The sequence below is a fragment of the Arachis ipaensis genome, chromosome B8, assembly GCF_059453495.1.
Source record: "Arachis ipaensis isolate K30076 ecotype BB chromosome B8, ASM5945349v1, whole genome shotgun sequence".
In the NCBI taxonomy this organism is placed as follows: domain Eukaryota; kingdom Viridiplantae; phylum Streptophyta; class Magnoliopsida; order Fabales; family Fabaceae; genus Arachis; species Arachis ipaensis.
This window is the reverse complement of record NC_142443.1, coordinates 47,978,686-48,003,492: the sequence shown is the minus strand read 5'-3', so window position 1 is coordinate 48,003,492 and position 24,807 is coordinate 47,978,686. Positions and strand designations below refer to the sequence as shown.

Sequence of the window (24,807 nt, the reverse complement as noted above, 5' to 3'; positions counted from 1 at the left end):
TCGATTTCATTCTTTATTTATGTGTAATCATATTTATTTAGTAATGTTATATATATTTAAAGTTTAAATTGTATATTTATTTATGATATATATTATATATTTTATACTAATTATATAAAATTTAAAATCTATGTATATATTTATACATTTATTTACACTACAGGAAACACGGAGGATAGCGGTAACAAATTGCTTGCGGTTTTTCTATCTGCTGCAATTTCTCAAGATAATTGTGATTGGCATCCGATCTCTTCAATGTGACACAAAATCAATTTGGATAGTGTCGATTCAATGAAGTTCCACCGCTAACCCTAACCCAATTTCACCCAAAATTAGTTCAAAACTTCAAATTACCCAAAATATATAGTGGAGAACCCGTGAAATGAGAGTGGAGCCTTGTTCTCTACTCCACAGTGCGCCGCTGTGTCACTGTGGAGTCGCGTGGCTGCTGACTCACCCTCCTCTCACCGCCGCTTCTCTCACCGTGATGCTGGCGCTAAAGCACAATCTGAAGGTGAACAAGCCCGTGCTATGCAAGAATCTGAAGCACTCTGTGTTGTACTGATCCTTTGATTAGATCCAGGTATTTAATCCGCCGTTTGACGTGGTTTTGGCGACAAACGTGGTTTACATGAGGAGTATAGCACTTGATTTCTGCCATGGAAGCCCTGGTGTACGAAGACGGCGTCGTGTTTCTCGGGTACTAGGGGAGGTCTCCGAGTTGCACAAGAAGTTCTGGGAGATGTGCGATGAGGTTTTCGATATCAAGAAGGCCCCTCGTGACCACCTATATCCTGAATATGCGTACGAGGAGACTGGTGTTTTTCTCTTGCGGAAGGAGAAGAAGAAGCAGTGATTTCGGTAAGCTTTCTAAATGAATTTTTAGAAATGCTTGAACTTGTTCACTCCTATGTCCTCCAAATCGAATTTACTAGTTGAGTTTTATAATTCAAGTTTTGTATACATTAGAAACTCATTGCAGATAGATTATTTTTAACAGGGTAAAAAAGTTGTGTTCATGCTCGCATTTGTGTTCGGTGTACCCAATGCTTGTCAAAGAAAGATATTTGTAGACTTCTGATGAATGGAAAAATTGATGGTATAGAATTTCACAAATGAAATCTCGTCGTAAGTATAGTTTCTAAACCAACAATAATCCTTTCATACAAAAATTTGTTTGTCACAAGTACAAACCCCTAATAAAACTAATAACCGAAGTATTTAAACCTCGGGTCGTCTCTCAAAGGAATTGCAGGGTAGTGTTCTTGTTATTGGTTACGAGTTGTATATTTTGGGATTTTGGGTGAGAGGTAAGAAAATTAAATTGCAAAGGAGTTCAAATGATAAAAAGGTCTTGGCAAGGTTTGGTGGTCAAGGATCTCTATCCTTATCACTAACCACAATATGATAATTGCAAGGATCAATCCCATTAAATCATCCTCTAACAAGTAGAGAAAAGTCAAATGAGCTATATCAATCCATGTCCTTAAGTCCTAGCTATTCACTAATTGAATTAATGAGAGCTAGAGTCAATGGGTATCAATCATCAATCACTCGGACATTAGTAACTCAAGAATTCCTAAGTTACCATCCCAAGCTAAGCACAAAAAATTCTACTCTAACAGCCTTCCAAGTATTTTGTCAAATACTTGGAAGGCATAAAAGGAAAGCATAGTAAATTGACAACAAGAATGAAATCTAACAACTACTAATTGCAAAGAATTAACAACAACAATCAAAGAAAGCACAATTAACATGAATTACCTCAAATTGCATTAAAAGAAAGTAAAAGGAACAAGAATGTGTCAACAACAAAGTATACAAAATAGAGGAAATTACAATAAAAGAATAGAAGAACAAGATGTAGCAACAAGAAATTGAAAGGTAAGAGTAGATAAAAGCAAGAATTAAAGCCTAGATCTAAGAAATTCTAATCTAACCCTAATCCTAATTCTAGAGAGAAGAGAGAGTTTCTCTCTCTAGAAAACTTAACTAAAACTAAACTAAAGTGTATGGATGAATGAATTGATGCCTCTCCCCTTCAATCCTTGGTCCTTTTAGCCTTTTCCCGCCAAAATTCAGCGCAAAACTGGGCTAGGAGCACTTCTGAGTTCGTCAAGCACGATTTCACTAAAGAAGTCACGTGTGAGCATCGACGCGTACGCGTCATGTACGCATGTGCATCCTGGAGTTTTACGATCCACGCGTGCCCGTCTGTTGCATGTGTGCGTGGATGAGTGCATCCCAAATCTTTGGTTTTCCATGTGTTCTCCACTTTGCATGCTTTCCTCTTCAATCCTTTGATCCATTCCTTGCCTTTTCAACCTGAATTCACTTAACAAACAAATCAAGGCATCTAGTGAAATCAAAGGTGAATTAAAATCAGCAAATTAAGGGCCTAAAAGCATGTTTTCACACTTAAGCACAAATTAAGGAAGAATCACAAAATCATGCTATTCCATTGAATAAATGTGTAGAAAGGTTGATAAAATAATCTAAATTCAACACAAGATAAACCCTAAAAACGGGGTTTATCAACCTCGCCACACTTAAACAATAGCCTATCCTCATGCTAAACCAAGAAGGAAACAAGGGGTATGACATTTATCCAATGCATCTAAACTATATGCAACCTATCTATATGCATGCAATTACTTGGTCAAAACAAATCAACTTCCAAGAAAACATATGCAAGCACAAGGGCTAAAGCAATAGTGATTAAACTCAACCCACAATTGCATTGAACTATCAAAAGATTTACAAACTTGCAAGAAAAGGGATGATAGTGGTAAATACATGTAATTGAGCAATCGAACCCTCACCAGATGTGTATCCGCTCTAGTCACTCAAGTGTTTGGGGGTTGATTCACTCAATTCTCCCCTAATCATGCTTTCCAAGATTTGTTCTTCATCTAACAATCAACAATCATTCAATGCATGCATACAAATATCATGAGGACTTTCTCAAAGGTTGTAATGGAGCTAGGGTCAAGGTAGGGTCATATATGGTCAAGTGGACTAAAATTTGAATCTTTCATTAACCTAAACTTTCCCACCTAGCCTATGTAACAACCTATACAATTCAAAGCTAACCTAACTACCCATTCTTCACTTTTCACATACTCATGCATTTTCTTTTCATTTCACCACACCTATGCATTGATTTTTATTGAAATTTACTTTGGGGTATTTTGTCCCCTTTTTATTGTTTTTCTTTCTTTTCTTTCTTTTTCTATTTTTTTCTTTATTTTCTCTTTTTTTTTCCATAGCTATTTTTTCTTTTGTTTTTCTCATTTTTTTTCTTTCTTTCAAGCTATATACAAGAATATCAATGCATAAGGTCTAACATTTGATTAATACATGAGTATGCACCCAATTCCCAAATATAGAAATATAAAACACCCTTTTATCCCAACCAATGTTCCCAAATCTCCCTAAACTTGAATAATAAACACTCTCACTAGCCTAAGCTAATCAAAGATCCAAATAAGAGACATTTATTATTTTTCACTTTAGGCTTGTAATGTGCTAAAATAAAGAACAATTGGGTTGAGCATAAGCTCAAAGTTGGTTAACAATGGAAGATAAAAGGTAGGCTATTTGGATATGTGAGCTTTATGAAACAATGGCCTCAATCATATAAGAGCATGTATACAAGGAATAATGGACATCTAGAATTAAACAAATCAAAGATCACAATCATAGAAAGAGAACAATTTCACATAAGAAGGAAAATAAGTGGTTATAAGATGTAACCACACTATTAGGCTCAAATCTCACAAGCTTGTGTTCTTAGCCCAAAAACATGATTCACAAAATATATACTTCAAGCAAGTTCCACAAAAATTTTCAATCAATTGGGGTGGTGCCCTATAGATAAATTCTTCGGAAAATTTCATTGTTTGACTAAGCTTATTATATGTATCCTAAATGCAATGTTGTGATTGAGAAAATAAAAAAAAATCCTTAGTTTATCCCCTTTGTTCAATCAAACCAAATTTCTTATGTGACAAGGGTAAACCAAGCTCCAATAATCCAAAATTTTCAAATCACAACCACTAAACTAAAATAACTACATATATATATATACTATCAACTACAAATGCAAATCCAACTAAAAATATGAAATGTATACTAACCAAGGTGCAAAATGCAACAAACTAAAATAAAAGTATCCAAGGTACTAATATATACAATAATCCCAAAAAGTGCAATAAAGATAAAGTGGAAAATACTATAAGTAACAAAAAAACAAGAGATAAATGTCCAAAATGTAACCCAAAATAGCAACTCCACCAACGGTGATGACGGTGACCTCCCTACACATAGAATGAAGCATCGTCCTCGATGCTACTGCTCGGACTCGGGGTGAGGGTCAACAGTCGCATCTGGCTGGGGCTGAGGCTGTGGCTCCACGGAGGCCTGCTGTGCCTCTGGGGTAGCCTGGGTCTGAGTAGGTGCCTCTGGTTGCTGAGCCTACTCCTCCTCATGCTCCTCCTCCTCTACGGAAGAAGGGTCGGAATCAGGGGACATCTCGGCGCCCAGTGCTACTAGTATCTGATCCACACGATCAAGGCGGCGCATGATGCAACGCTCGCTGCGTTCCATGAATCGGAAAAGACGCTGTACCAGTATGTATGTCGGCTGGGGTGCTGGTGGTGGTGCTAGTACAATAGGTGCTGCTGGTGCTGTAGATGGTCCTGCTGCAGCTGAAGAAGATGAAGGGCCAAGTGTCGCTGCTGCTGAGGCTCTAGCTCTGAATTGATGTCGGGCTGGAGGTTTCTCATGCACCCATGTCCCCCACGGAATAAAGCTCTCCTTTCCATGGACTGGGGGTGGTGACTAATCATCCGCTCTCCATGGGACACCGGCTCGCTGAGCCATCTTAGTGACCAAAGTCAGGAATTGGAGTGTGCCTCGGACATGTGCTCGCCACATAAATCTCCTGATCAGTCGGGAAAAGTATAGCTCTTTTCCCTCCATAATACAGCCAATCAGGACGAGCATGTCCACCGGGATCTCAGTAAAGTGCGTGGTAGGCATGACATAATGAGTCAGAATTTGCTGCCTTGTCCTAGCCTCCCTCGTCAAGTGGACAAATAGCATCCCCTTGGGCTTAGTCTGGTCAACATCCATCTCCCAAGGGGCGTCCGGGGTAGCAACTATACTCCTCAGTGCATCATAGTCATATGTCATACAGTGCATCTCCACCTCAGCCAGCTGAAATGCATCTTTCTCACGAACTTTGGGGTGATAGCGGAGTGCATCCTCAATGTCAGCTTCTGTAATCAGAATCTATCCTCCTCTCAGGTAAACTGATCCCAGGGTTGGTCTGAATAAATTACAGTAAAACTCCTGAATGCATGACGTGTTCACCCGAGTTAGCTCCCTATCAACAAAAGCTAGGCCCATCCCCTCAATACGTGTCTCAATAGATTGCCTCAGATCGGAAGGAATGGCCAGTTTCTTCTCTATGTTGAGGTTCCTCTGCCGAATGGTCGGGAGGCGGAGCTCACAGTACAGATTAGGGAACCTATCTATGTCAATAGAAGGTAGTAGCTGGTTTGCTTTCTCCTGCTCTGAAAGAGGGTTTTTGGCATAATCAGAGAATAGAGAAGCAGTGGAAGATTGAGATTTCTTCCATTTTCTAGAGGTAACCTTTGCTTTTCCTCTATCAGACATCTTGGAAGAAAATAGAAATCACAGGATATAAAAAATTAAGCCAAGTAGAGGAATATAAAGCAAGGAATTAAGCACATACAGAGAACAGATAACAAGAGGATTGACATATTCATGAAGTGAGTCAAAAAGAAGAAAACTCTTGGAATGCAAGAAAATAGAGCTCAACACCAAATAGGATACAAACCAAGAATTCCATGCAATAGCAGTAAAATACTTGTTTGTTAAGCCGCACAATAATCATCATGCCTCGAAGAATATAGAAGAGTTAATGTAAAAACTAAAAACAAGAATTAGAGAGTCAACAAAGTTGAAAGTTAGAAAACTAGGTTAGAAATCAGTGGCATGACAAATACGGGACTTAACTACAAAAAGCTCAAAAAGTATATAAAGAACAAGCATACTCACATTCATGAGTGTGATGCAAGTCATTGATGATGAAATATAGAATTGCATAAAAGCATACAATAGGAAACCAAGTCATCATCAATGTCATGGTCACTAGGTTTATAACAATTGGTGTTGCCAAATTAGAAGTTGAATTAAACAATGGAAAATGGTTACATGAGTGGAAATGCACCAATAGTTACAACTCAGCAGAACATCATTCAAAAAGAACGAGATTAGGCCGCTTGAAAGTTTAGAAAGCGCTTCAATGGTCAAAGAGAAGAGTATTAGTGAAAATGACCATGAAGGGTAAAGAATGGACCTAACTCACATAATTTAAAACATTCAAGAGGTTCAACATGATTTGGGTAATCAAGGTCCTAATTGCCTCAAAATTCGAGCAATTAGTCCCTTTGATTTCGTCAATGCACATAAAAAGGGAACCAAGATACAATACGGGAATGCTGAGACAAATCAGCTTAAGAAATGAACTTGGTATGAGTCAAATGAGTCTTAATTCAAAGAATGCCAAGTTCAGTTCCTAAGCTACAGTTAATAATAGGAAAGTTTTCGAAAATTTTGGCAGCATTCCAGCAGTAAATCGGGTGTTCCCAGATAACAAACAGTAGCAACAACAGTGTCATATGAGTTCAGAGTAAATCAAGCATGTAGAACAATTAACCACTCATATGGTTAGGCCATCAAGCAAAATTACATAGAGAAACTCAGCAAGGCAGCAAACAAGCAATTCATATGAACCAAAAATCAACACAACAGTGACAAGATATGCACAAAACATCACACCATCACCATACAGCAAAGCAAGTTTACTCAGTTATTTCGGATAACAAGAACGGAGTACTTATCAGGCCTAGAATCCTCTAACCACAACCTAGCTACCTAACCTCATACAATTCTATCTAACCTAATCAATAACTAATAGCATGTAAAACTAACTAAAAGAAAATTAAAACAGAACAATAAGTAGTAAACAGGGGAAGACAGGGAACCTGGAGTGAGAGGGGCAGAAACGGAAATATAAGAGAAAAGGGAAACGATTGGAATGCAGTGCTACCCTGTGGTGGCGGTGGCTTAGCTCACGGCGGTGCTAAGAGGGCGGAGGACAGAGCAGAAGAACAGGGCAGGTGATAGGGCAGAGCGAGGGTGCACCAAATTGACCTGGTCGCGGTGGTTGACTGAGGGAAAGAGAATAGTTGGTGGTGGTTGTAGTGAGTCACCGGTGGAAATGGGTGGCCGCGGTGGCGATCGGGTCAGGGGCAGGGAGATGAAACGGTGAGAAAGGGGGAAAGAAGGTAAGAAAGGGGAGACAAAAGAAAAGAGGAAGGAAGAGGGTGATAGGGTGGTCGACGGCGGTGGTTAGGCGCCGGATGGTGGGTGGCGGTTCTGGAAGGGGAAGGTAATAGTGGTTCTAGGCTCGGAGGGAGGCGAAGAGGGAATGGAACATTAGAAGGGGAAAGGTTGTGATGCCAGGGCATTTTGGCCAGTTTCACTGACCTTTTCTTTACTGTTTTTAGGATAGTTTCATGCATTTCCTTAGGAAATAAGCTAGTTTGGGTAGATATTCACTTACATCTTGATTCAAGCATACATTGTGCACTTTACATGATTTCATGAGGATTTTGCATGAATTTAAGGACAAATTAGATGTTGCATTTCCCATGACTTGGACTAGAACTTTGATGCACTTTATTGCTTGATTTCAGGACAAAGGAAGCAAAGAAGAACCATATTAGTGGCTACGTTAGTTACAATAACGTTAACACTAACGTGGAATGGGAGTAACTTGCAAAGTTAATGAGAAAAGTGATTGCCAATAACGCTCTCGAAGCTATCATTGCCCACGTTCAGAGTCACGTTAACTAAGTTAACGTGAACTCTAACGTGGAAGAAAGGAAATGGAGCCAACATTAGTGACACTTAACATTATCACTAACATTGGACCAAGCTCATAAGTGGCCACATTAGTCACCACGTTAACTTAGTTAACGTGGCCTCTAACGTTAAGAAGAAAGGGGGGAAGCCAACGTTAGTGTCATTCAACATTATCACTAACGTTGGCCAAGTCACACTAGGCCATGTTAACTCCCACGTTAACCTAGTTAACGTGGAAGCTAACGTGAGGAAGGGAGGTGACGCCAATGTTAGTGACACCCAACATTGTCACTAATGTTGGAAGGAGCCCACACATGCCACCATGAGCCACGTTAACTCCTACGTTAACTTAGTTAACGTGGAAGCTAACGTGGATAAGGGAACGTTGAACCAACGTTAGTGACACTCAACTTTGTCACTAACGTTGGAGATGGCTAGCATAGGCCACGTTAGAAGCCACGCTAACCTAGTTAACCTGGACTCTAACGTGAGAGCTAAGGGGCACATTGGAACGTTAGTGACAATGTTAAGTGTCACTAACGTTCTCGAAGGTTGGCAAGCCTACGTTAAAAGAGCCATGTTAACTAAGTTAACGTGGACTCTAACGTAGGGAAGGAGGAGGCTTCTCAACGTTATTGGAAAAGTTGAGTCCCAATAACGTGGGCGAAGGACAAAGAGGCAACGTTAGTGGCAACGTTTGTGCCACTAACGTTGAGGTTAACGTGGCTCTTACTTGGGTAAGGAACGTTAGTGAAAAAGTTGAATGTCACTAACGTTCTCGAACCCATATTTTCACTGAACGTTAACACCACTAACGTCCTGAGCAAAAGTCTCTGCCCACTTCACACTTTCTCTCTGTAAGTAAAGCCAAGCCCAATGAAGAAGATAACTGCTTCAAACTCAAGATCCAAAGGCCCAGACCCAAGACTTGAAGAACCAACTAGAAGAGTAGAAGAGTAGTATATATAGGAGTAGCTTTGAATTAATTTAGGAGTTGGAAAATATAGGGAGCCTCTGGGCATAGAATTACTCTATGTATTTACTTTCTCTGCACTTCTAGTTTTTCATCATGTATTCTCCATCTTTGTTTTCATTTTCCAGAGCTATGAACAACTAAACCCCTTTCATTGGGTTAGGGATCTCTGTTGTAATTTGATGGATCAATACTAGTTTTCATTATTCTTCTTCTATCTTTTCTCTTGATTTTACTTGAAAGCTTTCGATCTTCATCCAATTGGGTAGTTATCTTGGAAAAGAAGCTATTCATACTTGGATCTCTTCTGAACCTTGAAAGAGGAATGAAGAGATCAAGCTAGAAATGCTTTCTCATGTTGGACCAAATTGGGTTTGGATGGATATGTGACTATAATCCTCTCAACACTTGATTTGGGAAATGGATGTGGTATAATCAGTGACCATACTTCATCTTCTCATGAGAAATTGACCAAGGAATTGGCTATTGATCAAGATTTGAGAGATTGAATTATAAGAAATTATAATTCAATCACTTAAGATTGCCAAGGAGATCAATGAGTGCATTGATTGAGGAAGAGATGAAAATGAAATTGATTCGGAGAATACAACATCTCCTAAGCCCAATGAACTTCCCATTTCTGATCTTACCCATTCTCTTTATTTTCTGTTACTTACTTTTATGAGCAATTCCCCCATTTCCATTTACAATTCTGCAATTTACTTCAGTCATTTACTTTCAGTTCTTTAATTCTAGCATTTACTTTTTCTGTCATTTACCTTCCCACCATTTTATTTTCTGTAATTCTAAACTCAAATCCTGGATTCGCTCAACTAGAACATTCCTCTAATTAATGTTGCTTGATCAATCAATCCTTGTGGGATTCGACCTCACTCTATTGTGAGTTTTTACTTGACGACAAATTCGGTACACTTGCCGAAGGAAATTTGTTGCGAGACAAGTTTTCCGTGCATCAAGTTTATGGCGCCATTGCCGGGGATTGATTGTGCATCAACAATGATTAAATTGGAGGATAACTAGATTGAGCATTTTATTTTTGTTTGATTTAATTTTCTATTTGAGTCATTTACTTTCTGTTTTAGTTAATTTCTTCCCTTCCCCCAACTTTTTCTTTGTTATTTACCATTCATTTCACTAACCCACTAACTGTTTGATATATTGCATCACTCACACTAACAGTAACTCTTACAGATATACTTTCTGCACCTATTCTCTTTGCTTGTACTTGTTGGTTGTATGACAGGGAGAAGAAGCGGGGCTTCAACTTCCTTTGATTCTGAACCTGAGAGAACCTTCCTTAGACTAAGGAGGGAGGCAAGAGAAAAACATGTAGTTGGTGCTGAAGAAGAGGAGGAACACTTTGAGGAATACTTTGAACCAAACATGGAAGAAAACATGGGAAACCATCATGAAGAAGAGGCTCACAACCATGGCGGAAGAGGTCGAGCAAATCATGCTGGGGAGGATAGAAGAGTTTTAGGCTCTTACATCAATCCAAACCCAGGAAACTGTGGAAGTAGCATTCAAAAGCCAACCATCCATGCCAACAATATTGAACTAAAACCACAGCTCATCACCCTTATTCAGAACAACTGTTCGTTCAGAGGAAGTGTCTAAGAAGACCCCAATCAACATCTAACCTCCTTCCTGAGAATATGTGACACAGTAAAGTCTAATGGTGTTCATCCTGACGCCTATAGACTGCTCTTATTTCCATTCTCACTCAAGGATAAGGCAGCCAAGTGGCTGGAGTCTTTTCCAAGGGAGAGCTTGACAACTTGGGAAGATGTGGTGAACAAATTCTTAGCAAGATTTTACCCTCCTCAATGAATCAATAGGCTGAGAGCTGAGGTCCAAACTTTCAGGCAACAAGATGGTGAGACTCTATATGAAGCATGGGAGAGATTTAAAGACCTAACAAGGAGGTGCCCACCAGATATGTTCAATGAATGGGTGCAGCTGCACATTTTCTATGAAGAGCTCTCTTATGAGTCAAAGAAGGCGGTAGACCATTCATCCGGAGGATCTTTGAACAAGAAGAAGACCATTGAGGAGGCCATAGATGTCATTGAAACTGTAGCAGAGAATGACTATTTCTATGCTTCCGAAAGAGGGAACACTAGAGGAGTGATGGAGCTAAACAATGTAGATGCTCTGCTGGCTCAGAACAAGCTCATTACCCAGCAGCTGGCTGACCTCACCAAGAAGATGGAGAGGAACCAAGTAGCAGCAATCTCCACTTCATCAACAAACCAAGAAGGAGTGAATGAAGAAGCAGAAGGTAGTCAGGAGAAAGCCAACTACATTGGGAATTCACCTAGGCAAAACCATGATCCATACTCCAAGACCTACAACCCTGGATGGAGGAATCACCCAAACTTTGGGTGGGGAAATCAACAAGACCAAAGCCTTGATCAAAGACGCCCAAATCCAAACAATGCAGCCACCCAACACTTCACATCCAGACCATATCAACACCCCCATAACAACACCTCTCCACATTCATATCAAGGCCAGAATAACCCTCCTCAGCCTGACCTATCATCATTTGATGAAAGAATCTCAAGGATTGAGAATCTACTTGAAGGCATAAGCAAGGAGATTCAAGACAACAAGGTGTTCAAGGAGGAAGTGCGAGCCAGTTTCAAGAACCAGGGAGACACAATCAAGAGGTTGGAATCTCAAGTGGGGTATCTCTCTGAGCAAATTCCCAAACCCACAGATGGATTCCCAAGTGACACGGAGAAGAATCTGAGAGGTGAAACAAAGAAAGTAAGATGGGAAGACTGCAAGATGGTCACTATAAGTGATAAGGAGACTGAGGACAAGCTAAGCAAGCTGTCAGAACAACCTGAAGAAACCTCAGTAGAGGAAAGGGAAAAAGATTATCAAGAACCAGAAATCTCAAAACAGGAGCTGCTGAGACTCTATGCACCTTTTCCCCAACTGCTCAATGGTGCTGTGGAGAAGAGAATATACTCAAGATTTCTTGACTTGTTTGCATCTTTGCATGTGAACATACCGTTCATCAAGACTATCCAATAAATGCCTGCATACATCAAGTATATGAAGGAGCTGCTTCCTAGAAAAAGCTCACTCAAGGGAGGCCAAACTATAGTGATGAACAAGGAGTGCAGTGCCCTCATTCAACCGCAGTTGCCTATGAAAAGAAAAGATCCAGGGAGTTTTCATGTCCCCTGTGCCATAGGGGAAACAATGTTTGATAGAGCACTCTGTGATTTGGGAGCAAGCATAAACTTAATGCCCTTATCCCTGGTGAAGAGGCTGCAGATCAATGAGATATTGTCCACAGATGTAGTCATCAGGCTGGCTGACAAAACTCAAAAACAAGCAAGAGGGGTGGTGGAAAATTTGTTGTTAAAGGTGGAGAAATACTTTCTTCCCACAGACTTTGTCATCTTGGACATGGAAGAGAGTCACACTCACCCAATCATATTGGGAAGACCATTCCTAGCTACAGCCAGAGCACTCATAGATGTGGAGCGAGGGGAGCTAATATTGAGGATCCATGATGAACGACTCAGCTTTAATGTCTTCAAACTCTCACAAGAAGCAGACCAAGAAAACAAAGAACCAAGCAATGATCATAATGAGATGCTGACAGAGGAAACAAGCACTGAAGCACAACCAACAAATCTGAGAACCCCACTGAATGATGAACAAGGCAAACAGCAATTGTCACAGCTCAAGGAGAAGCTCGAGGAACCTAAACCACCAGAGGCATGTGAAGACAGCAACAAAATTTCCTTAGAAGAAGAAGTCGCCAAGAGCAAGGCAGCATCAAAAGGGACAAAGAAGAAGGTACCAAGGCTTCTCTCCAGGAGATAAAGTGATATCAGCTTACTTCCCAGATATCCCCCCTAATCTCCCCACTGTACCATCTCAGTTACCTAAGGTCTTCACTATCAACAGAGTTCTCTCCTTGGAACATGTAGAGATCATTGATACAACCAATGGATATAAGTCCAAAGCAAGAGGGGAGGACTTGAAGCATTATCAACCTCCCTGATGAAGGAGAAACGTCAAGCTAGTGACGCTAAAGAAGCGCTTCATGGGAGGCAACCCATGTTTTATTAGCTTTTACTAGTGAATAAGTCAATATTCATGAATTCCAACCTAAACTTGGTGAAGTCCTTATATTGCAGTATATAGTGAAGAACAAGTTTGGTGTTCAAAGCGTGCCAAGAAATCATGAATGCAACAGAGAGCATGCTAGTCTTGGAGCTTTGAACAGAACTTTTTATCACAGTGCTCCAAACTAAGTTTGGTGTCACCCCATGGTGCCACCAATGTGCATATAAGGATACACAGTTAGTTCGTTAGTTGGAGTTCATGAATAAACAAAATCTTTTCTTCTTTTTATCATTCTAGCCGAAAAGTTTAAAAACTTTTTATGATATTGATTTTTCTTACTTTATTTTTATAAGAAAAAGGAAAGGAGCATTGAAGGAGATAGATTGGACAATTAAAGGAAGAAGGTTCGGACACCACAAAAGGAAGGACTATGCACTTGTTCTAAAAAGGAAAGTCATTGGAAAATGTTGCCATTGATGAGCGGATAATTTATACGCTTTTTGGCATTGTTTTAGTATGTTTTTAGTAGAATCTAGTTACTTTTAGGGATGTTTTCATTAGTTTTTATGTTAAATTCACATTTCTGGACTTTACTATGAGTTTGTGTGTTTTTCTGTGATTTTAGGTATTTTCTGGGTGAAATTGAGGGACTTGAGCAAAAATCAGATTCAGAGGTTGAAGAAGGACTGCTGATGCTGTTGGATTCTGATCTCCCTACACTCAAAGTGGATTTTCTGGAGCTACAGAACTCAAAATGGCGCGCTTCCAATTGCGTTGGAAAGTAAACATCCAGGGCTTTCCAGAAATATATAATAGTTCATACTTTGGTCGAGTTTAGATGACGTAAAATGGCGTTGAACGCCAGTTCTACGCTGCTGTCTGCAGTTAAACGCCAGAAACACGTCACAAGCCAGAGTTGAACGCCAGAAATATGTTACAAACTGGCGTTCAACTCCAAGATTGACCTCTACACGTGTAACATTCAAGCTCAGCCCAAGCACACACCAAGTGGGCCCCGGAAGTGGATTTATGCATCAATTACCTACTTCTATAAACCCTAGTAACTAGTTTATTATAAATAGGACTTTTTACTATTGTATTAGGCATCTTAGATCAGCTGTATGCTATCTTAGACTTTCATGGGGGCTGGCCATTCGGCCATGTCTAGACCATTATCACTTATGTAATTTCATACGGTAGAGTTTCTGCACTCCATAGATTAAGGTGTGGAGCTCTGCTGTTCCTCAAAGATTAATGCAAAGTACTACTGTTTTTCTATTCAATTCAACTTATTCCGCTTCTAAGATATTCATTCGCACTTCAACCTGAATGTGATTAACGTGACAATCATCATCATTCCCCCACGAACGCGTGCCTGACAACCACTTCCGTTCCACCTTAGATTGAATGAGTATCTCTTGGATCTCTTAATCAGATTCTTTGTGGTATAAGCTAGATTCATGGCGGCATTCATGAGAATCCGGAAAGTCTAAACCTTGTCTGTGGTATTCCGAGTAGGATTTTGGGATTGAATGACTGTGACGAACTTCAAACTCGCGAGTGCTGGGCGTAGTGACAGACGCAAAAGGAGGGTGAATCCTATTCCAGTATGATCGAGAACCTCAGATGATTAGCCGTGCTGTGACAGAGCATTTGGACCATTTTCACAAGAGGATGGGATGCAACCATTGACAAGGGTGATGCCTCCAGACGATTAGCCATGCAGTGACAGTGCATCGGACCATTTTCCAGAGAGTATAAAAAGTAGCCATTGATAACGGTGATGTCCTTACATAAAGCCAGCCATGGAAAGGAGTAGGATTGATTGGATGAAGACAGCAGGAAAGCAGAGGTTCAGAGGAACGAAAGCATCTCTATGCGCTTATCTGAAATTCTCACCAATGATTTACATAAGTATTTCTATCCTTATTTTATTATATAATTTTCGAAAACTCCATAACTATTTTATATCCGCCTGACTGAGATCTACAAGGTGACCATAGCTTGCTTCATACCAACAATCTCCGTGGGATCGACCCTTACTCACGTAAGGTTTATTACTTGGATGACCCAGTGCACTTGCTGGTTAGTTGTATCGAAGTTATGAATAAAAAACGATTTACTAAGACGTGCGTACAGAGTTTCTGGCGCCGTTGCCTGAGATCACAATTTTGTACACCAAGTTTTTGGCGCCGTTGCCGGGGATTGTTCGAGTTTGGACAACTAACGGTTCATCTTGTTGCTTAGATTGGGTAATTTTCTTCTTATTTTCAAAAATTTTCTCCTTTGTTTTCGAAAAAAAAAATTTAAAAAGAAAATGTGTTTTCAAAAAAATATATATTTTTCTTCAGAATTTTTAAGAATGAATTCTAGTGTTTCATGATGATTCGTTTAATCCTGGCTGGCTGTGAAGCCATGTCCAAATTCCTTTGGACTGAGGATTCAACTAATCACTTCAATGCATGTAATAGCATACTAAAGCTTGGCTGGCTATTAAGCCATGCCTAACCCTCAGATTGGAGCTTTAGACTAAAGAGCACAAGATTCCTGGAATTCATATTAAAAATTTTGGAATCCTTATTTTTCTTTTTTTCAAATAATTTTTGAAAAATCCAAAAAATTCATAAAATCATAAAAATAAAAAATATTTCATGTTTCTTGTTTGAGTCTTGAGTCAAGTTGAAAGTTTGGTGTCAATTGCATATTCATTTTGCAATTTTCGAAAAAATTCATGCATTCATAGTGTTCTTCATGATCTTCAAGTTGTTCTTGGTAAGTCTTCTTGTTTGATCTTGATGTTTTCTTGTTTTGTGTCTTTTCTTATTTTTCATATGCATTCTTGCATCCATAGAGTCTAAACATGAAAAATTTCTAAGATGGGTGTCTTGCATGTTTTCTTTGCATTAAAAATTTTTCAAAAATAAGTTCTTGATGTTCATCTTGACATTCAAAGTGTTCTTGGTGTTCATCTTGACATTCATAGCATTCTTGCATGCATTCATTGTTTTGATCCAAAATTTTCATGCATTGAATCTTTTTCATGTTTTTCCCTCTCATCATTAAAAATTCAAAAATAAAAAAAAAAATATCTTTCCATTTTTCACTCATAAATTCGAAAATTTGAGTTGACTTTTTCAAAACTTTTTAAAATCTAGTTGTTTTTATGAGTCAAATCAAATTTTCAATTTAAAAATCTTATCTTTTCAAAATCTTTTTCAAAAATCAAATCTTTTTCATTTTTCTTAGTTATTTTCGAAAATTTTAAAAATATTTTTCAAAAATCTTTTTCTTATCTTTATCTCCTAATTTTCAAAAATAACATCATCAATTAATGTTTTGATTCAAAAATTTCAAGTTTGTTACTTGCTTGTTAAGAAAAATAAAAAAATTTGAGTTCTAGAATCATATCCTGTGATTTCTTGTGAATCAAGTCATTAATTGTGATTTTAAAAATCAAATCTTTTTCAAAACTAATTTCAATCATATCTTTTCAAAAATATCTCTTTATCTTATCTTTTTCAAAATTTGATTTTAAAATATCTTTTCTAACTTCTTATCTTTTTATCTTTTCAAAATTGATTTTCAAATTTGTTTTAACTAACTAACTTTTTGTTTGTTTCTTATCTTTTTCAAAACCACCTAACTAACTCCCTCTCTCTCTAATTTTCGAAAATATCTTCCCTCTTTTTCAAAATTTCTTTTTAATTAACTAATTATTTTAATTTTTGATTTTAATTCTCGAAAATTACTAACCTTTTTCAAAAACTATTTTCGAAAATCACTAACTCTTTTTCAAAAATAATTTTAGAAAATTCTCCTTCTCTCTCATCTCCTTCTATTTATTTATTCATCTACTAACACCTCTCTTCATCCCACATCTCTGCTCTCCTTACCCTTGTGTTTCTTTCTTTACATTACATTCTTTTCTTCTTCTACTCACACAGGGGAACCTCTATACCTGTGGTAAAAAGGATCCCTATTATTATTTTTCTGTCCCTCTTTTTCATATGAGTAGGAGCAAGGACAAGAACATTCTTGTTGAAACAGATCTAGAACCTGAAAGGACTCTGAAGAGGAAACTAAGAGAAGCTAAATTACAACAATCCAGCAAGCACCTTTCAGAAATTTTCGAACAAGAAGAGGAGATGGCAGCCGAAAATAATAATAATGCAAGAGGGATGCTTGGTGACTTTACTGCACCTAATTCCAATTTACATGGAAGAAGCATCTCCATTCCTGCCATTGGAGCAAACAATTTTGAGCTTAAACCTCAATTAGTTTCTCTGATGCAGCAGAACTGCAAGTTTCATGGACTTCCATCTGAAGATCCTTTTCAGTTCTTAACTGAATTCTTGCAGATATGTGATACTGTTAAGACTAATGGAGTAGATCCTGAAGTCTACAGGCTCATGCTTTTCCCTTTTGCTGTATGAGACAGAGCTAGAATATGGTTGGACTCTCAACCTAAGGATAGCCTGAACTCTTGGGATAAGCTGGTCAAGGCTTTCTTAGCCAAGTTCTTTCCTCCTCAAAAGCTGAGTAAGCTTAGAGTGGATGTTCAGACCTTCAGACAGAAAGAAGGTGAATCCCTCTATGAAGCTTGGGAGAGATACAAAGAACTAACCAAAAAGTGTCCTTCTGACATGCTTTCAGAATGGACCATCCTGGATATATTCTATGATGGTCTATCTGAATTGGCTAAAATGTCATTGGATACTTTTGCAGGTGGATCCATTCACCTAAAGAAAACGCCTGCAGAAGCTCAAGAACTCATTGACATGGTTGCTAATAACTAATTCATGTACACTTCTGAGAGGAATCCTGTGAGTAATGGGATGCCTATGAAGAAGGGAGTTCTTGAAATTGATACTCTGAATGCCATACTGGCTCAGAATAAAATATTGATTCAGCAAGTCAATATGAATTCTCAGAGTCTGAATGGAATGCAAGCTGCATCCAACAGTACTCAAGAGGCATCTTCTGAAGAAGAAGCTTATGATCTTGAAAACCCTGCAATAGCAGAGGTGAATTACATGGGTGAACCTTATGGAAACACCTATAACCCCTCATGGAGAAATCACCCAAATCTCTCATGGAAGGATCAACAGAAGCCTCAACAAGGCTTTAATAATGGTGGAAGAAATAGGTTTAACAATAGTAAATCTTTTCCATCATCCACTCAGCAACAGACAAAGAACTCTGAACAAAATACCTCTAATTTAGCAAACTTTGTCTCTGATCTATCTAAGGCCACTGTAAGTTTCATGAATGAAACAAGGTCCTCCATTAGAAATTTGGAGGCACAAGTGGGCCAGCTGAGTAAAAGGATCACTGAAATCCCTCCTAGTACTCTCCCAAGCAATACAGAAGAAAATCCAAAAGGAGAGTGCAAGGCCATTGACATAGTCAACACGGCCGAACCTGGAGAGGAAGGGGAGAACGTAAATCCCAGTGAAGAAGACCTCCTGGGACGTCCAGTGATCAATAAGGAGTTTCCCTTTGAGGAACCAAAGGAATCTGAGACTTATCTAGAGACCGTAGAGATTCCATTGAACCTCCTTATGCCCTTCATGAGCTCTGACGAGTATTCATCCTCTAAAGAGAATGAGGATGTTACTGAAGAGCAAGTTACCAAGTACCTTGGTGCAATCATGAAACTGAATGCCAAATTCTTTGGTATTGAGACTTGGGAAGATGAACCTCCCTTGTTCACCAATGAACTAAGAGATCTGGATCAACTGACATTGCCTCAGAAGAAACAGGATCCTGAAAAGTTCGTAATACCTTGTACCATAGGCACCATGACCTTTGAGAAGGCTCTATGTGACCTTGGTTCAGGGATAAACCTCATGCCCCTCTCTGTAATAGAGAAACTGGGAATCTTTGGGGTGCAAGCTGCTAAAATCTCATTAGAGATGGCAGACAATTCAAGAAAATAGGCTTATGGACAAGTAGAGGACGTGTTAGTAAAGGTTGAAGGCCTTTACATCCCTGCTGATTTCATAATCCTTGATACTGGGAAGGATGAAGATGAATCCATCATCCTTGGAAGACCTTTCCTAGCCACAGCAAGAGCTGTGATTGATGTTGACAGAGGTGAATGAGTCCTTCAATTGAATGAGGACTCCCTTGTGTTTACAACTCAAGGTTACCCTTCTGTAAACATGGAAAAGAGGCACAGTAAGCTTCTCTCAAAACAGAGTCAACCAGAGCCCCCACAGTCAAACTCTAAGTTTGGTGTTGGGAGGCCACAACCAAACTCTAAGTTTGGTGTTGGGAAGTCTCAACAAAGCTCTGAACATCTGTGAGGCTCCATGAGAGCCCACTGTCAAGCTATTGACATTAAAGAAGTGCTTGTTGGGAGGCAACCCAATTTTTATTTATCTAATTTTATTTTTCTTGTTCTTTCATGTTTTATTAGGTTCATGATCATGTGGAGTCACAAAATAAATATAAAAATTGAAAACGGAATCAAAAACAGTAGAAGAAAAATCACACCCTGGAGGAAGACCTTACTGGCGTTTAAACGCCAGTAAGAAGCATCTGGCTGGCGTTCAATGCTAGAACAGAGCATGGTTCTGGCGCTGAACGCCCAAAATGGGTAGCATCTGGGCGTTTGAACGCCAGAATTGCACCCTGGAGAAGAGCTGGCACTGAACGCCCAGAACAAGCATGGTTCTGGCGTTCAACGCCAGAAATGGGCAACAAATGGGCGTTCAACGCCCAGAACAAGTACCAATCTAGCGCTGAATGCACAGAGTTGTGTGCAAGGGCATTTTGCATGCCTAATTTGGTGCAAGGTTGTAAATCCTTGAACACCTCAGGATCTGTGGACCCCACAGGATCACCTCAAGATCTGTGGACCCCACAAGATCCCCACCTACCTCCACTCACTTCTTCTCACCCCTCTTTCACACAATCCCATAAACACTCTTTCCCAAAACTCTTCACCAATCACCTCAATCTCTCTTCCCTATAACCACTTCACCACTCACATCCATCCACTCTTCCCCATAAACCTACCTCATAAACCCCACCTACCTTCAAAATTCAAAATCAATTTTCCACCCAAAACCCACCCTTATGGCCGAACCTTACCCCCCCTCCTTTCCCTATATAAAGCCCTCCATTCTTCTTCATTTTCACACAACACAACCCTCTCTTCCCCTTCTTGGCCGAATACACCCCTCCCCCCTCTCCTCCATATTTTCTTTTTCTTCTTCATCTATTCTTTCTTCTCTTGATCGAGGGCGAGCAATATTCTAAGTTTGGTGTGGTAAAAACATAAGCTTTTTGATTTTCCATTACCATTGATGGCACCCAAGACCGGAGAATCCTCTAGAAAAGGGAAAGGGAAGACAAAAGCTTCTACCTCCTAGTCATGGGAGATGGAAAGATTCATCTCCAAAGCTCATCAAGACCACTTCTATGATGTTGTAGTCAAGAAGAAGGTGATTCCCGAGGTCCCTTTCAAGCTCAAGAAAAATGAGTATCCGGAGATCCGACATGAAATCCAAAGAAGAGGTTGGGAAGTTCTAACAAACCCCATCCAACAAGTCGGCATCCTAATGGTTCAAGAGTTCTAGGCCAATGCATGGATCACTAGGAACCATGATCAAAGTAAGAACCCAAACCCAAAGAATTATATTACAATGGTTCGGGGGAAATACTTAGATTTTAGTCCGGAAAATGTGAGGTTGGCGTTTAACTTACCTATGATGCAAGGAGATGCACGCCCCTACACTAGAAGGGTCAACTTTAATCAAAGGTTGGACCAAGTTCTCATGGACATATGTGTGGAAGGAGCTCAATGGAAGATTGACTCCAAAGGCAAGCCGGTTCAATTAAGAAGACTGGACCTCAAGCCTGTGGCTAGAGGATGGTTGGAGTTCATCCAACGCTCCATCATCCCCACTAGCAACCGATCTGAAGTTACTGTGGATCGGGCCATCATGATTCATAGCATCATGATTGGAGAGGAAGTAGAAGTTCATGAAGTCATCTCCCTTGAATTCTACAAAATAGCCGAAAAGCCCTCTCCTGGGGCAAGGCTAGCTTTTCCTCATCTTATTTGCCATCTATGTTACTTAGCTGGAGCTTTCATAGAAGGAGACATTCCCATTGAGGAAGAGAAGCCCATCACTAAGAAAAGGATGGAGCAAGCAAGAGAGCCCATTCATGGATCTCAAGAGACGCATGAAGCTCATCACCATGAGATCCCGGAGATGCCTCAAATGCATTTTCCTCCACAAAACTATTGGGAGAAAATCAACACCTCCCTAGGAGAATTAAGTTCCAATATGGGACAATTAAGGGTGGAACATCAAGAGCACTCCATCATCCTTCATGAAATAAGAGAAGATCTAAAAGCAATGAGGGAGGAGCAGCAAAGACAAGGAAGAAACATAGAAGAGCTCAAGGACATCATTGGTTCCTCAAGAAGGAAACGCCACCATCACTAAGGTGGACTCATTCCTTGTTCTTACATTCTCTGTTTTTTGTTTTCTCTATGTTAAGTGCTTATCCATGTTTGTGTCTTCATTACATGATCATTAGTATTTAGTAACTTTGTCTTAAAGTTATGAATGTCCTATGAATCCATCACCTCTCTTAAATGAAAATTGTTTTAATTCAAAAGAACAAGAAGTACATGAGTTTCGAATTTATCCTTGAACTTAGTTTAATTATATTTATGTGGTGACAATGCTTCTTGTTTTCTGAATGAATGCTTGAACAGTGTATATGTCTTTTGAAGTTGTTGTTTAAGAATGTTAAATATGTTGGCTCTTGAAAGAATGATGACAAGGAGACATGTTATTTGATAATCTGAAAAATCATAAAAATGATTCTTGAAGCAAGAAAAAGCAGCAAAGAACAAAGCTTGCAGAAAAAAAATAGCGAAAAAATAGAAAGAAAAAAAAAAGAGAAAAAGCAAGCAGAAAAAGTAAAAAGCTCTTAAAACCAAGAGGCAGGAGCAAAAAGTCAATAACCCTTAAAACCAAAAGGCAAGGGTAAATAAAAAGGATCCCAAGGCTTTGAGCATCAGTGGATAGGAGGGCCTAAAGGAATAAAATCCTGGCCTAAGCGGCTAAACCAAGCTGTCCCTAACCATGTGCTTGTGGCATGAAGGTGTCAAGTGAAAACTTGAGACTGAGCGGTTAAAGTCAAGGTCCAAAGCAAAAGAAGAGTGTGCTTAAGAACCCTGGACACTCTAATTGGGGAGTTTAGCAAAGCTGAGTCACAATCTGAAAAGGTTCACCCAATTATGTGTCTGTGGCATTTATGTATCCGGTGGTAATACTGGAAAACAAAGTGCTTAGGGCCATGGCCAAGACTCATAAAATAGCTGTGTTCAAGAATCATCATACTGAACTAGGAGAATCAATAACACTATCTGAACTCTGAGTTCCTATAGTTGCCAATCATTCTGAACTTCAATGGATAAAGTGAGATGCCAAAACTATTCAAGAGGCAAAAAGCTACAAGTCCCGCTCATTTAATTGGAGCTATGTTTCATTGATAGTTTGGAATTTATAGTATATTCTCTTTTTTTTATCCTATTTGATTTTCAGTTGCTTGGGGACAAGCAACAATTTAAGTTTGGTGTTGTGATAAGCGGATAATTTATACGCTTTTTGGCATTGTTTTAGTATGTTTTTAGTAGAATCTAGTTACTTTTAGGGATGTTTTCATTAGTTTTTATGTTAAATTCATATTTCTGGACTTTACTATGAGTTTGTGTGTTTTTCTGTGATTTCAGGTATTTTCTGGCTGAAATTGAGGGACTTGAGCAAAAATCAGATTCAGAGGTTGAAGAAGGACTGCTGATGCTGTTGGATTCTGACCTCTCTGCACTCAAAGTGGATTTTCTGGAGCTACAGAACTCGAAATGGCGCGCTTCCAATTGCGTTGGAAAGTAGACATCCAGGGCTTTCCAGAAATATATAATAGTTCATACTTTGGCCGAGTTTAGATGACGTAAAATGGCGTTGAATGCCAGTTCTACGCTGCTGTCTGCAGTTAAACGCCAGAAATACGTCACAAGCCAGAGTTGAACGCCAGAAATACGTTTCAAACTGGCGTTCAACTCCAAGATTGACCTCTACACATGTAACATTCAAGCTCAGCCCAAGCACACACCAAGTGGGCCCCGGAAGTGGATTTATGCATCAATTACCTACTTCTGTAAACCCTAGTAACTAGTTTATTATAAATAGGACTTTTTACTATTGTATTAGACATCTTTGATCAGTTGTATGCTATCTTAGACTTTCATGGGGGCTGGCCATTCGGCCATGCCTGGACCATTATCACTTATGTAATTTCATACGGTAGAGTTTCTGTACTCCATAGATTAAGGTGTGGAGCTCTGCTGTTCCTCAAAGATTAATGCAAAGTACTACTATTTTTCTATTCAATTCAACTTATTCCACTTCTAAGATATTCATTCGCACTTCAACCTGAATGTGATGAACGTGACAATCATCATCATTTCCCCATGAACGCGTGCCTGACAACCACTTCCGTTCCACCTTAGATTGAATGAGTATCTTTTGGATCTCTTAATCAGAATCTTCGTGGTATAAGCTAGATTGATGGCGGCATTCATGAGAATCCGAAAAGTCTAAACCTTGTCTGTGGTATTCCGAGTAAGATTCTGGGATTAAATGACTGTGACAAACTTCAAACTTGCGAGTGCTGGGCGTAGTGACAGACGCAAAAGGAGGGTGAATCCTATTCCAGTATGATCGAGAACCTCAGATGATTAGCCGTGCTGTGACAGAGCATTTGGACCATTTTCACAAGAGGATGGGATGCAGCCATTGACAAGGGTGATGCCTCCAGACGATTAGCCATGCAGTGACAGCGCATCGGACCATTTTCCAGAGAGGATAAAAAGTAGCCATTGACAATGGTGATGTCCTTACATAAAGCCAGCCATGGAAAGGAGTAGGATTGATTGGATGAAGAGAGCAGGAAAGCAGAGGTTCAGAGGAACGAAAGCATCTCTATGCGCTTATCTGAAATTCTCACCAATGATTTACATAAGTATTTCTATCCTTATTTTATTATATAATTTTCGAAAACTCCATAACTATTTTATATCCGCCTGACTGTGATCTACAAGGTGACCATAGCTTGCTTCATACTAACAATCTCCGTGGGATCGACCCTTACTCACGTAAGGTTTATTACTTGGACGACCCAGTGCACTTGCTGGTTAGTTGTATCGAAGTTGTGAATGAAAAACGATTTATTAAGACGTGCGTACAGAGTTTCTGGTGCCGTTGCCTGAGATCACAATTTCGTGCACCAGCCATGCAACATTGAAAAAAATGGGACCCTTGGAGACCGAGCAATCTTCATCATAAAGTGATGATCCTTGTCCTTTTTACATGCACAACCCCAACCGTCCATCAAGTAACCACTCCAGCAATCCACACCCTCCATTCACTCACAACCTCTCTATATAAGTGATCCTTGTTCCGTACCCTAATCTTCACACCTCTCCATTTCGGGTTCCCCTTCACTCCCTTCATTGCACTCAACCCTAAACACCAAAAGTCTCCACACCCCTGCTAACCTCACGCATTAACCTTCATTCATGGCATCTTCGACCTCTAAAAGAAGGAAGGAAAAGGAACCTATGGAGCAACACCCGTATGATGAAAAGAGATTTTGAAGCTTGCACCATGCATTGCAATACGGATGGATGGTGGATAAGGAAATCATTTATGAGCTGGGATTTCAAGTTAGGA

The 24,807-nt window shown here is 39.5% G+C and overlaps 1 protein-coding gene, 2 non-coding genes and 1 pseudogene across 3 annotated transcripts; 1 reads left to right on the top strand and 3 right to left on the bottom strand.

Moving 5' to 3' along the window:
• The first annotated feature begins 382 nt into the window (after positions 1 to 382).
• LOC107611020 (uncharacterized) lies at positions 383 to 856 on the top strand. The gene is made up of 2 exons (XM_016312988.1): positions 383 to 514; positions 578 to 856. Exons 1-2 carry the CDS (start codon positions 383 to 385, stop codon positions 854 to 856), a joined length of 411 nt encoding a protein of 136 aa, XP_016168474.1.
• A 3,620-nt stretch (positions 857 to 4,476) lies between these two features.
• Positions 4,477 to 5,682, bottom strand: LOC148547975 (uncharacterized; annotated as a pseudogene).
• Positions 5,683 to 10,789: 5,107 nt separating this feature from the next.
• On the bottom strand, positions 10,790 to 10,896 carry LOC148547974 (small nucleolar RNA R71). The gene has a single exon (XR_015898088.1). It is a non-coding gene; the product is annotated as a small nucleolar RNA R71 (small nucleolar RNA).
• Positions 10,897 to 17,589: 6,693 nt separating this feature from the next.
• Positions 17,590 to 17,697, bottom strand: LOC148547973 (small nucleolar RNA R71). The gene has a single exon (XR_015898945.1). It is a non-coding gene; the product is annotated as a small nucleolar RNA R71 (small nucleolar RNA).
• Positions 17,698 to 24,807: the final 7,110 nt, after the last annotated feature.